At 39.9% G+C, this 14,160-nt stretch overlaps 1 protein-coding gene across 1 annotated transcript in view; it reads left to right on the top strand.

Annotated features, from left to right (window-relative positions):
* Positions 1–14,160, top strand: part of LOC126236136 (cyclin-dependent kinase 2-interacting protein-like) — a 106,534-nt gene that overhangs the window by 30,598 nt on the left and 61,776 nt on the right. Inside the window, exon 3 of the mRNA XM_049945217.1 lies at positions 4,507–4,597. Coding sequence (XP_049801174.1) covers positions 4,507–4,597 — 91 coding nt within the window. The remainder of the gene's footprint in view (positions 1–4,506; positions 4,598–14,160) is intronic.

Raw genomic sequence — 14,160 nt, 5'->3', positions numbered from 1 at the left:
CTCCTCCTCCTCCTCCTCCTCCTCCTCCTCTCAGAACACCAACTTCCCTGAAATGTGCTGAATGGGATCAACTCTCCGATACGCCCTTTATCCTAGAAATGCCCCTGGTCTGAGCCCCCCCCCTCCCCCCCATACATGTGTTCCATAACAAGTTAATAATGTGCTTTTATAAATTATTGTAACTTGTTGGCTTATGGATCCCAGATGTCTGTTCAAAAGCAATAATGTTTTCAGTGAAGCAGTTATTTACCTCCCATAATAGAACACAACATTAGTTAATCATTGCTAACACTTGGTTTAAAAATCATGAAAGAGGGTTGTATGCATGGAAGGGATGTAGAGACATCGGAAGGTTTCAGATTGATTATGTAATGGTAAGACAGATATCTCGGAACCAGATTTTAATTTGGAAGACATTTCTAGGGGCAGAGGTGGACTCTGACCTCAACTTAATGGTTAAAGAACTGTAGATTAAAGCGGAAGAAACTTCAAAAAGGTAGGAAATTAAGTAGATGGGACTCATTGAAAGAACCAGAGGCTGTTGAAAGCTTCAAAGGTAGCATTGGGCAACAGTTGATTAGAACAGGTGAAAGAATTAAAGTAGTAGACAAAATGGGTGGCTTTAAGAGATGAAATTATGAAGACAGCAGAGTATCAAACAGGTACGAAGACAAGACCTCGTAGAAATCCTCGGATAACACAGGAGACATTGAATCTAATCAATGAAGGAGAAAATGTAAAAATGCAGTAAATGAAGCAGGCAAAAGGGAATACAAACATCCAAAAAATGAGATTAACAGGAAGTGTGAAATTGCTAGGCAGGAATGGCTACAGTACAAATGTGAGGATTTAGAAGCAGTTTTCAGTAGGGGAAAAATAGATACTGCCTACAGGAAAATTAAAGAGGCCTGTGGTGAAAAGAGAAGCAACTGTATGAATATCGAGAGCTCATACGGAAAATCAGTCTTAAACAAAGAAGGGAAAGCTAAAAGGTGGAACAAATATATAGAGGGTTTGTACAAGGGAGATAAAATTGAAGGCAGTATTACAGAAATGGAAGAGGGCATGGATGAAGATGAGATGAGAGATATGATACTGTGGGAGGAATCTGACAGAGCACTGGAAGACATAAGTCAAAACAAGGCCCCTGGAGTAGATGATACTGTGTCAGAACTACTGATAGCCCTGGGAGAGCCACACATAATAAAACTCTCCCATCTTGTGTGCAAGATGTATGAAACACGCAAAATACCCTCAGACTTCAAGAAGAATACAATAATCCCAATTCCAAAGAAAGCAAGTGCTGACAGATGTGAAAAATTACCGAACAATCAGTTTGATATGTCATAGTTGCATAATACTAACACAAATTCTTTACAGAACAATGAAAAAAATAGTAGGAAGATCAGTGTGGTGTTTGGAGACATGTAGGAACATGCAAGGCAATACTGACCCTACAACTTATCTTAGAAGATAGTTTAAGAAAAGGGCAAACCTACATTTATAGCATTTGTAGACTTAGAGAAAGTTTTTGACAATGTTGACTGCCATACTCCATTTAAAATTCTGAAAGCTGCAGGGGTAAAATGGAGGAAGTGAAAGGCTATTTATAAGTGTCGAGGGGCATGAATGGGAAGCAGTGGTTGAGAAGGGAGTGAGACATGATCATAGCCTATCCCCGACGTTATTCTATCTGTACATTCAACAAGCAGTAAAGGAAACAAAAGAAAAATTTGGAGTAGGCATTAAAGTTCAGGAGGAAGAAATAAGAACTTTGAGGTTTGCTGATGACATTGTTATTCTGTTGGAGACAACGAAGGGTGGGTAAGAGCAGATGAACTGTACAGGCAGTCTCTTGAAAGGAGAATAAGATGAACATCAACAAAAGCCAGACAAAGATAATGGAACATAGTGGCACTTAATCCAATGATGCTGAGGGAATTAGATTTGGAAACAAGATACTTAAAATTGTTGGTAGGTCTTGCTGTTTGCACAGGACGAAAAAGAGTTTAGACAAGAAGAGAATAGAAGTTTTTGAAATGCGATGCTGCAGAAGAATGCTGAAGATTAGGTGGGTAGATCATGTAACCAATGAGGAGGTACTGAACAGTACTGGGCAGACAAGAAATTTGTGGCACAACTTGGCTAAAAGAAGAGATTCTGAGAAGTCAAGGAATCACCAGTTTAGTATTGGAGGGAAGTATGGGGGTCAGAATTGTAGAGAGATAAATACAGTAAGCAGATTCAGAAACATGTAGGTTGTAATAGTTATTCAGGGATAAAGAGGCCTGCATAGGATAGCACAGCATTGAAAGCTGCATTAAACCAGTCTTTGGATTGTAGACCACAACAACAACGACAACAGCAATAGTCACGTGTTGGGTACATATGAATGAATCCTTGCAGTTGAACAACACTTGAGTGCTATACTAATAAAACCAGCAGTTCTTGTTTCAATTAGCAGAATCTTTCATTTTCTTGGTGCACACACAAATTTTACATTTAAGTTTGTGCTCTGCAAATCACTGTGAAGTATGTGGTATATGGTATTTCCCATTGTACCAGTTACTAGAACTATTTCACAAGTTCCATTTACATATGGAGTTCAGGAAGAATGACCGTATAAATGCTTAGCTGTTTGTGCTGTAAATAATTTAATTGTGTCCTCACAGTCCCTATCCAGTATATAGAGTGTTGTAGTATATTCTTAGTCACCATTTTCTAGGCTGGACTGCACGAGTGATGTGTAAACTGTCTCCTTTGCAGGCAGATGATATATCTGCAGTATTCAGTCACCTGCCTTACCTACAACTGAGCGTTTGTGATCATTCTATTCCATATCCGTATCCCTACAAAGTGTTACACCAAATATTTGTATAAGTTGACCTAGTCCAGCTTTGAACCATTGATACTGTAGTCATAGGATACTACTTTTTTCATTTTGTGAAGTGCACAGTATTAAAGTTGCCATTCTTTACACCACCTTGAAAGATCTGACTGGCTATCTGCACAACTTTCTTCTGAAAGTATTTGACTAGACCGCTTCATCAACTGCCAAGAGTCAAAAGTTGATATTGATATTGTCTGAAAATTCATTAAAACGCAACATCAACAGCAAGGAGCCCAAAAGATTTCCCTGGAGCACACCCAAATGTTCCATATGCATGTGTCAATGACTCTCCACTCAAGATGACAAGCTTTGTCCTCCTTCCCAAAAAACTCTCAATACAGTCATAAATTTCACTCGAAGAGGCTACATCATTTAATGATTGAATTGGCTGGTGGTGGTGGTGGTGGTGGTGGTGGTGGTGGTGGTGGTGGTGATGATGATGACCCCATACAACCATACTTTTGGTAGTAAGCGTAGATGTGGTTCTGAGATAAATACTTCTAGGAAATCAAAAAATACTGGAACCTCCTGACTTCCCTGACCAATGGCTTTGTGGATTTCACATGAGAACAGTGCGAACTACATTTCACATGATTGATGTTTTTGGAATCCATGTGAGTTTGCAAGTAGGAGGTCATTCTGTTCGAGATACCTTATCACATTTGATCTCAGAATGTGATACTCCTTTAAAGGTCCACAGTGATCAGCCACAAATTCTGTGTAAAGTCTGATAGAGATATTTTGTGATTGTTTAAATGTGTGAATATGTTATTGAAGTACAAATAAAACCGACTACTTAGCTAACCACTATTATGTATGTTATTGCAATGTATATTAGGCCTAATTCTTGTGTCAGCAGCCATACCAAAATTGTGTAGATCTAAGTATACAAAGTTTATTTTAGATAGAACCAATGGTAGCTGGTGTGATGTAGCATCGCTTACTATGCAGAAAACGATGTCCATATTACAGTAGTCTGATACAGCTACTTCACAAGCCGTCTGATCATTACCAATATTTTACTTCTAATGTGATTTTTAGCTGTTACATGCTTAAGCTCACGCTAATAGGAATGTTTTTAAAATAATTTTTTTTCAACCTGTGAACAGCCTCTCAAACACACACACACACACACACACACACACACACACACACACACTCTTAGGTGTCACATTTGATAAGTTGTTTGTTTGTCTTACCATTCACATGGTTGATTTTTTACATTTCTACTTGTACATTAAGTGAAGAAAGATAAAACTTTGGCTTAGCAGATGACAGCAGACTAATACACACAGATGGGACAGATTTAATTGATTATATTTTTCTTCTCCTCTACCCTGTCTCCCATGATTAAAGATAGTGAATTATTTTTGCACCAAATCAAGATACATACTAATTTTTTTAATTTTCTGTTTACTTTTACAATATGAATAACACACGAGTCTGAAAGCTAAAGTTTCTCAGCTTTTTCCTCTTGAATTAGTCTTCTGCCACCTGGTGAATAGATGTTGTTTCTCTATCTCTGTTTGCCCACATTTTTTTAAGGCCTTTTCCTTCTACAAGTAATAAATATAATATGTTATGAGACAATCTAAACAGAATTTTTTTTCACGCAGGAAGGAGAGCCACGTGCGCAACTGTGAGCCAGTTTATCCAGATGGCCTGCAGCCCTTGATTAATGATCTGACGAAAGTTTGTGATATGTTGGTATGTAATTTAGTGTAGTTAATAAAATATTTTAATGTCTCCAAAGTATTTGAGAATTTTAAAAATTGTGAGTAATAGGAATTGGGAATGCCCCACTTACTGGGAATATAATGACTGCTGCCTCTTTGTAAGCTAGACTGGACATGTTTAGGAGGCTGCTAGGTGAGCACAAGCACTAAAGCTCACTTTTTGCTTGGGAAGTGAATGGTCACAATAGAATTAGGTGGTCAGATGTAGTGCATGGAAGTGGAAACAGAGCACAGTTTCAGAGCAATGACCATGTGTTAGGTTCCCTGTAGCATTAGACATGAACATAATATAATTATAGCACAGTGCATAAAGTGAACAGAAACTCTTTTCAGATCGATGAACACCAGCGTGGTGACCAATGTAGGAACTTAGGACACTCTAACATCAGTTTACAAAACATTGATGCAGGATGCCTACATTTATGATACACGCTGTGGTATTTAGGGTGCTTGAAAACTCTGAACACAAAGAAAAAATTAAACTTACAACTAGGGTTGAGGCCCCAGTTATGGCCACATTAAGGGAAATTTGAGATACATCACATTTTTACTATAGGAAGAAAGTATACAAATTACTTCAAAAAATCGTATCTATTGCTTCAAAGTCTACACGTTACAACCATGTAAAAACAAATATTCTAAGTTGTATAACAAAAGCAGAAAAAAATATTGAAAAATAAATGGCGCATTTCCCCGGTTTTGGCCAGTTGTTTCCCCACTTATGGCCACTCCATATTATAATAAAGCTATGGCTAAAATAACTGTTAATCCATGTGCCAGAAGGTAATTTGTGCTTTATACAAGTATATAAAACAACAAACATACATCAAATAGGTAAAAGGTACAGCAACTGAATGAACAGAAAAAAAAATCATTAGGCAAAGTATTGTCCCAGTAATTACTTAAATCAACTTCCAGACAAGTTTATTTCTTACGAGTATCAATGGAACCAGGAAACTTTGTTTTTAATGAACGTCCTTCTTGCATCAAGACTGGATCTGGCAGTTTCCCTATAATATCTTCACCCGTTCTAGTCGAAACATCATTTTCAACGTATTCGAAACAAGTTTTCTGAACATTAGAACTTTTTAGGCACTGAATTTCATATTCAGAATCAGAAAGCACTTTCAAAATTACAGATACATACTTAAAAATTGTAGGTCTTGTTGTTCTATTTCCTGTTAAACTAAATTTTCCCAAAATAAAGTCCCCTACTTTCAAATTCTCACTCGAAGATAGTTTCACATTTTCTGGTATATCATCTTCATCTCCTTCTACGTAGTCATCTAAACTGCTTCCACTGTCTGTCCGTTCTTCTTTCTCGGAAGAACTTGTCGGCGTATCACTTAACTCTTGTCTGTTTCTTGTTTTCCCCTTTTTTACAAGAAGATAATGCCAAGTGCTGCTCTTTGGACTTTAACTCCTCCATAGCTTTTCTCTTCCTTTTTTCCTGCTCCTTCTCTTGCTTCTCTTTTTCCTTCAGTTCAGGATATTCCACCCACTTGTCACTAGTCACAACAGTGGGTGGGTGTTCTTTCTTTCTTTTTGTGCCTCGTTCTTTGGGTCTTGGCCAAGTGATAACACCTTCAAAAACTGTTGCTAATGATTTTGGTGGTGTCACTTGGATACGCGCTGAAGATGGACTATGGTTGGAAGTTGGAGTACCTGAATTATGTGAAATACTATTGTGGGTTGTTGATATATCTGCAGGAATAAGACTGTTGGTGGGTGTTGAAGGAATATCTGTATTTTGTAAAATGCTGCTGTGTGTTGAATATATGTCAATATTGATGAAGGAGCGCAGGAGAGCTTCTGTTAAGTTTGGAAGGTAGGAGACGAGGTATTGGCAGAAGTAAAGCTGTGAGGACGGGGCGTGAGTTGTGCTTGGGTAGCTCAGTTGGTAGAGCACTTGCCTGCGAAAGGCAAAGGTCCCGAGTTCAAGTCTCGGTCTGCCACCCAGTTTTAATCTGCCAGGAAGTTTCAATCCGGTATGTATTTATATAAAAATACCAAAAATCTTTTAATAAGCCTATTTAAATAAAATTAGCCTAGTGTAATGTAGGACAGAACATCAATATTGACGTTTTTGTATCAGTTTTTAGAAGTGGCCAAAACAGGATACATATATGTCTCCACTTATGGCCACATGCGTGGCCATAACCCGGAACCAGGGCTAAATGTGGATCTGTTAATGGCCACATACTTTTGATAACATGTTTTTAGTCTGAGCCATATAAAACTTAACAGAAATGAAAGTATGATGTCTTATCTTACCTCTGAAAAGATTAAGTTTCTTCTGATGTTTTATTTAAACATGTAAAATACAAAAAAACAGATCATGTGTTGCTTAAAGAAAACTTCTGCAAAACCCAGCTTCTTCAACACTGATCATTTCACAAAATGGTGTCTCCAAACAAAAACAGACAAAAGAATGATTATGTAGACAAATGAATAGAGCCTTTCACAAAGTTTATTATAATCTATGGTAGAACTGGCTGGTATTCCAGAGAAGCTTAAAAATTAACCTTTGACATCGAGGTGGTCATAAGTGGGGTAGTGGCCAAAACTAGAGCCTTCACCCTACATTACAATATCTTCTGTGCAAAACAATATGTACACTTAGAAGGTGAAAAGCAAGAAGCGGAGTTGCAAAAATTAAAGCAAACACTGTTAAGTTATGTGACTGAAATTAAGTATTCATCATATGTGGGAGCAGAGAAATAAATGTCTGAAGACTTTTCCTCAGCATTTCCACTATGAAAATAAATATTTGTTTTCAGAATGAAATGTTTTCAGGATGAAAGCTCAACAAATGCATGTACAGTTTGAGCAAGTTACCATATTGCTTTCTGTAGTGTTACCATCAGATTTCATAGTTAAGATTTATACTTGTACATCTACATTTACATGTATACTCTGCTAGCCACCAAGCAGTGTGTGGCGGAGGGCACAATTCGTGCCAAAGTCATATATCCCCCCTTCTGTTCCACTCATGGATCGCGCGAGGGGAAAACGACTGTCTGAACGCCTCAGTATGAGCTCTTATTTCCCTTATCTTTGAATGGTGATCATTGCGCGATTTGAAAGTTGGTGGTAATAATATATGCTCTACATCCTCGGTGTAGATCGGATTTCAGAATTTAGTGAGCAGCCCTTTACATTTAGTGCATCGTTTATCTGCAAGTGTGTCCCACTTCAAACTTTCTATGAGATTTGTAATGCTGTCGCAATGGCTAAATGTACCAGTCACGAATCTTGCCCCTCTTCTTTGGACCTTCTCAATCTCTTGAATCAGACCCAGCTGATAAGGGTCCCTTACAGACGAACAGTACTCAAAGACTGGACGAACTAACAATTTGGAAGCTATTTCGTTTGTTCAAGGACTGCATTGCTCCAGGATTCTACTAATAAACCGCAGTCTAGAGTTCGCCTTACCTGTTACTAGTGTAATCTGATCATTCCATTTGAGATCATTTCGAATAATCACAACCAGATACTTGACGGACATTACTGCTTCCAAAGACTGGGCATTTATTTTGTACTTGTTCATTAATGAGGATTTTCGCCTTGTTATGCACAGTAGGTTACACTTACTAATATTGAAAGATAACTGCCAGTCATTACACCACGCATTTATTGTCTGCAAATCCTCATTGATTTGTTCATAATTTTGGTGTGATACTCCTTTCCTGTAAACTATAGCATCATTGGCAAACAGTCTAAGGCCACTGTCAATACCATCAACAAGATCGTTTATGTAAGGCGTAAAAAGCAGAGGACCTATTACGCTGCCATGGGGCACACCTGAAGTTACGCTTGTTTCTGTTGAAGTCACCCCGTTCAGGACAACATACCGCTCCCTGTCTGTTAGAAAACTTTCTATCCAACCGCACATGTCATCGGATAGACTTAAAGCACACCCTTTTTGTAGCAAGCGACAGTGCGGAACTGAGTCGAACGCCTTTCGAAAGTCGAGAAATATGGCATTAACCTGGGAGCCGGTATCTAGTGTATATCATGCACAAAGAGGGCCAGCTGTTTCTCGCATGACCACTGTTTCCTAAAACCATGCTGGTTTCTGCAGATGAGCTTCTCAGAGTCTAGAAAGGTCATTATGTCTGAACACAAAATATGTTCCATGATTCTACAACAAATCAATGTCAGTGAAATTGGCCGGTAATTGTGGGCATCCGATTTTCTACCCTTTTTATAGATTGCTATGACCTGGACCTTCTTCCAGTCCCGTGGAACTTCCCGCCGTTCCAATGATCTCTGATAGATGCCGGATAAGAATGGTGCTATATTTGTAGCATATTCAACATAAAATCTTACGGGGATACTGTCTGGGCCAGATGCCTTCCTGGTGTCTAAGAATCTTAACTGTTTTACAATACCAGATGCACTAAACACTATATCAGCCATCCTTTCATTTGTTCGATAATTGAAAGGGGGAATGGTGCTGCAGTCCTCTATCGTAAACGAGTTTTTGAAAGCTAGGTTTAGAATTTCGGCCTTATGTTTATCATCATCAGTTACATTACCCATACTGACAGCAAGAGAAGGTATTGAATTATTTGTAGCATTCGTAGATTTTACGTACGACCAAAATTTTTTGGGGTTATTTTTAGAATCCGCAGATAAAATATTGCTTTCAACTTCATTAAAAGTCTCTCTCATTGTCCTTCTGACAGCTGCTTTCATTTCGCATAATTTCTGTTTGTCGGCGGGACAGTGACTACGTTTAAAATGACTGTGCAAAATTCTCTGCCTTCTCAGCAACTTCCTAATATGTTTTTGTACCAAGGTGGATCCTTTCCCTCCCCTATACGTTTGCTAGGTACATACATCTCCAGCACATGGTGGACAATACCTTTAAATTCCGACCAAAGATGCTCAATATCTTTGTGTCCCGTGGTGAGTGCTTGGAGCTGATTATGAAGATATTCATTAATGGCACTTTTATTTGCTTTTCCAAACAAGAAAACTCTACACTGTTTCTTTGGTTTTTTTGCAACTTCCACTGTCATAGAAGCCACAACGACATTATGGTCGCTAATACCTTCTTCTAGATTAACTTCCTCAAAAAGATCAGGTCTGTTTGTTGCCAAGATACTATTTATTTAGCGTATGGCAAGTACAAATCACGTTTATAGAGAAATAAGCTGCTACAATAACTTTATAACTTTGGCACTAAAAAACAAGACATAAAGAATTAAATACAGTTATGTCATGAACAACATATATATAATTACAAATTAACATTTAGGTTTTTAATATATTGAACTGCACTTCGAGTCGCATCCAGGAAGTCCGTTCTTTGACCTGAGTAGGCTCTCAGAGGGCACTCTGCAATGATGTGCCGGATCGTCTGCTTCTCAGCGCCGCAGTTGCACTTTGGGGATGGTGCTCTTCCCCATTTGTGTAGAGTGTCCGCACATCGACCGTGGCCCGTCCTGATCGTGTTGAGGATGGTTCAGGTTTTGTGTGTTAAGCCAAAGCCTGGAGGTCTGTTCGACGGTTTTGGTAAGATGTTTACCTGTGGTGGTGCTGATTCTTCCCATTCCACTTTCCAGCGTTCTTCAAGACAGAAACCATTTCCTCCAGATCTTTGGCCCTTATAAGAGGTGGATGTCTACAGCGAAATCTAACTCTGTCAATGCCATTGCTCAAAGTGTGAATCGGAAGTTGCGGGTTGTCTTGTATTTTTTTAAATTCTCTGAGAAGCGCATGTTCTCTTCGTAAGTAAGGTGGTGGTATGTGGCTCAGTACAGGTAGCCAGTGAATGGAGGTTGATTTTATTGTACCTGAAATAATCCTCATAGTTTGGTTCAGTACTGTGTCCACCATCTTGGTGTGAGCGCTCTTTAGCCAAACAGGGGAACAGTACTCTGCCACTGAGTAGACAAGTCCCAAAGCAGAGCATCGCAAGGTAGAGGTGGAGGAGCCCCAGCTGGTACCACATAGTTTCTGAATGATATTGTTCCTAGTACGGATTTTTGCAGCAGTGTTGATGAGGTGTTGTTTGTAGCTCAGGGTTCTATCTAATGTCACTCCCAGGTATTTTGGATTTTTATTATAAGGCAGAATATTGTTATCAAAATATATCTTAAGGCGTCTGTTAGCCAATTTATTATTCAGGTGGAAACACACACAGCCTCAGTTTTAGTTGGACTAGGTTGTAGTCTCCATTCACGAAAGTACGTTCCCAGCAAGGACAAGTCACTTGTCAGGACAGTCTCAGTATGCTCCATATCTTGATGTTGTGTAGCTATGGCTCAGTCATCTGCATATCCAAACTTTTCAGATTTAGTATTAGGCATATCGGCTATATACATGCCAGGACTGATCCTTGGGGCAAGCCATTATTGAGCTTAATTGTTTTGCTCCTATAGTTTCCAAGTATCACCTGGAATGGTCTGTTGCAGAGCATCTCGTTGATAAGGTTAGCCACTTTCAAACATGGCACGATGCGGAGTAGTTTGTAAATCAGGCCTTGCCTCCATACAGTATCATAAGCCACTGTCAGGTCTATAAATACCACGGATGTTTTTTCTTGTCTTTGGAAGCCTGCCTCGATGTAGGAAGTTAGTGAGAGGACTTGATCTGTGCAGCTCCTGTTTGGCCGGAAGCCTGCTTGTTCCACAGGGATACACTTTAGGATATGTGGACTTATTCTGTTACATATAAGTCTCTCCAGTAGTTTGTAGATCATGCTAAGAAGGGCAATTGGGCGGTAGCTGTTTGGTTGGTCATTCGGTTTACCTGGTTTCAGTATCGCTATGATTTTTGCTTTCTTAAGGGTATTTGGTATTCTTCCAGTTTCCATCATGCTGGAGAAGAACTGTGCAAGCCATAATTTTGCAAATTTACCGCAGTGAATCAGAAACTCTGGATGAATTCCATCAAAACCTGGGGCTTTCTGTGGCTTGATGTCTCACAGAGCCAGTGTTATCTCTTCGATTGAGAAGGGCTGTGAGTGTAGTGAATTGTTTCCTACTAAAGATTTCAACTTTTTAAGTTCCTTTTTAACTTTTATGGTATGAGCTCGATCCCCTGGAGCTCTAGAGGTTTTACTGATGTGCGCCACAACTGTGTTTGGAGAAATAGAGCTGGTTGGTCATTTGTTCCTGCTACTGCCACCAAGCTTCCGAAGTAGTGACCACGCCTTTCTGCTTGATTTTGTGAAGCCCATTTCCTCAACAGTCTCTATCCATTTAGTGCACCTGGCAGCGTCCAGACTGTGCAATAAGTCATCTGCAATCCCCATGCTCTAGGAACTGTTTATAGAGGCACTCACTCTCTTCGTTCCACCCCGGCACATATTCTTTTCTAAATCCCCGGGGAATGCTGTTCTTAGCTGAGCTGATGACTGCTCCCACAAATCTTTTGCAATTTTTATAAGTTGGAGGTATCCATCCAAGGTGTTTATCAAGTTTTTCTGAGAAAGTAGCCCAGTCCGCTTTCCCAAAGTTCCATCTGGGCCGAGGATACGAGGAAATTAGGGGGATAGTAAGGCCTATTTCTATGAGCACTGGACGATGTTGGGAGTAAGGGAAGTCCCCAAGTATTCTGCGGGAGGCTGGTATAGGTTTGTTATTAGTGTCAGCCGTAACAAAGCATAGATCAGGGTGGGTTTCAGTTCCACATACAGCTGACTTAAATGTACTTTGGTATTTGGCGTCAAAGATTAGCTGTGTATTGCAATCTTCAGCCCATTTCACCAAGTCTTCACCATTCTGGTCAGATGTGCGGTATTTCCACAGTTCGTGGTGGCTGTTGAAGTCACCCACATATATTCTGGGGTGAGGCAGGGGTTGTAGAACTTGTGGAGGCCACGAGTGGCCTGGAGGTTTGTAGTTGTTGTTTACTGTTAGTTCACCTACTTTTACAGTAACTTCGTGGATATCACATGTGGTAGATGTAGAAATAAGGATTGCATCCTCTATGTCCTTTCTAATGTACATTGCTGTACCATAATGCCTGTGATGATGTGTAGCACCTATCAGGTCATAGCCTGTTATTTTACCTCTTGATCTTAGCTGCTCATGGTTTTCTGTATGGGTCTCCTGGATTGCAACTATGTCAATGTTGTACAATGTTAAAATTTTATGCATGTATTGGCATTTGGCTTTACTTATGCCTTCAATATTAAGTTGGCAGACTTGTACGATCGGTCCGAGCTATCTAATCAAGTTGCCCTCAGAAGGACACTCAGCATTCCGTTTTCTGTGAGTCATCGTGATTTGATTATGACCAGGAGATTGTTTACCAATTGTCTGGTCGCTAGTATGATGCTAGTTCATTTAGCGTTACCCAGGGTGCACGTGTAGTTTTCAACTACGGACGCGAACTAGCTTTACTAATATGTTCCCATCTCGAGTTGGTTTTCTAACCAATTGCTCAGGGTTGTAAGTTGAGAGCGCTCCTAGAATAACTTCACATGAATCTTTGCTTCTGCCCCCTGTGATAAATGTGTAATTTTCCCAGTCAGTGAATGCTAGATTAAAATCTCCACCTGTAACTAATAGATAATTTGGATATTTACTTCCTATGTACTCAACACTTTCCGTGAAACGTTCTGCGACGTGGTCTATAAAAACATCCTAATACAATGGTCAATCCTCGTCTGACTGACAGCTTTATCCAGACTATTTCACAGTCCGACCCAGTATTGATCTCAACTGTGTTTAAACAGCTTTTAACTGCAATGAACACACCACCTCCCATAGCATCAGTCCTATCCTTCCTAAACATTGTCCAATCCGAGTTCAAAATTTCACTGCTTTTTATGTCCAGTTTCAACCAGCTTTCGGTACCTAATGCAATATTGGCATTGCTACTGTTTATTTGAGGGCATCGTGGAGGGTAAAAATCGTAGGGGGAGACCAAGAGATGAACACACTAAGCAGATTCAGAAGGATGTAGGTTGCAGTAGGTACTGGGAGATGAAGAAGCTTGCACAGGATAGAGTAGCATGGAGAGCTGCATCAAACCAGTCTCAGGGCTGAAGACCACAACAACAACAACTGTTTATTTAGGAGATTAACTCGGGGATCTTGCTACAGACACTTTTACAATTTACTAACATGAGATTAAGCATATTTAAATCCTTTGGAATGACCTGTTTAGGCGAACTAACAATTTTTACAGTTGGCACACCCACATCAGTGTCACGAACTGGTAATTTTTCAGGCCAGCAGTTTGTTTCCCGTGGGGAGGAACCTAATCCAAAAAACTCGCACGTGCACACCACAAGTACTGCGCTACCCATGTAGCTGCTTCCTGCGTGTAGTGCGCCCCCGATCTATTGAGGGGCATCCTACAACCTTCCACCCCATAGCGTAGGTCGAGGAATCTACAACCATTTTCATCACAGAGTTGACATAGCCTCTGGTTTAGATTCTCCAAACCAGAGGACCCCGGTCCTCCTCAAGAGATGGAGGCCGCCTTCACCAATTTAGCCAGCTGTTGAAAGGACCCAAATATTTCCTCGGATCCCTGACGGCAGGTATTGTTGGTGCCGACATGTGCAAC

The sequence above is a fragment of the Schistocerca nitens genome, chromosome 2 (assembly GCF_023898315.1).
Source record: "Schistocerca nitens isolate TAMUIC-IGC-003100 chromosome 2, iqSchNite1.1, whole genome shotgun sequence".
NCBI lineage: Eukaryota > Metazoa > Arthropoda > Insecta > Orthoptera > Acrididae > Schistocerca > Schistocerca nitens.
The sequence above is the reverse complement of the archived record's forward strand: the minus strand, read 5'-3'. Positions and strand labels throughout refer to the sequence as shown.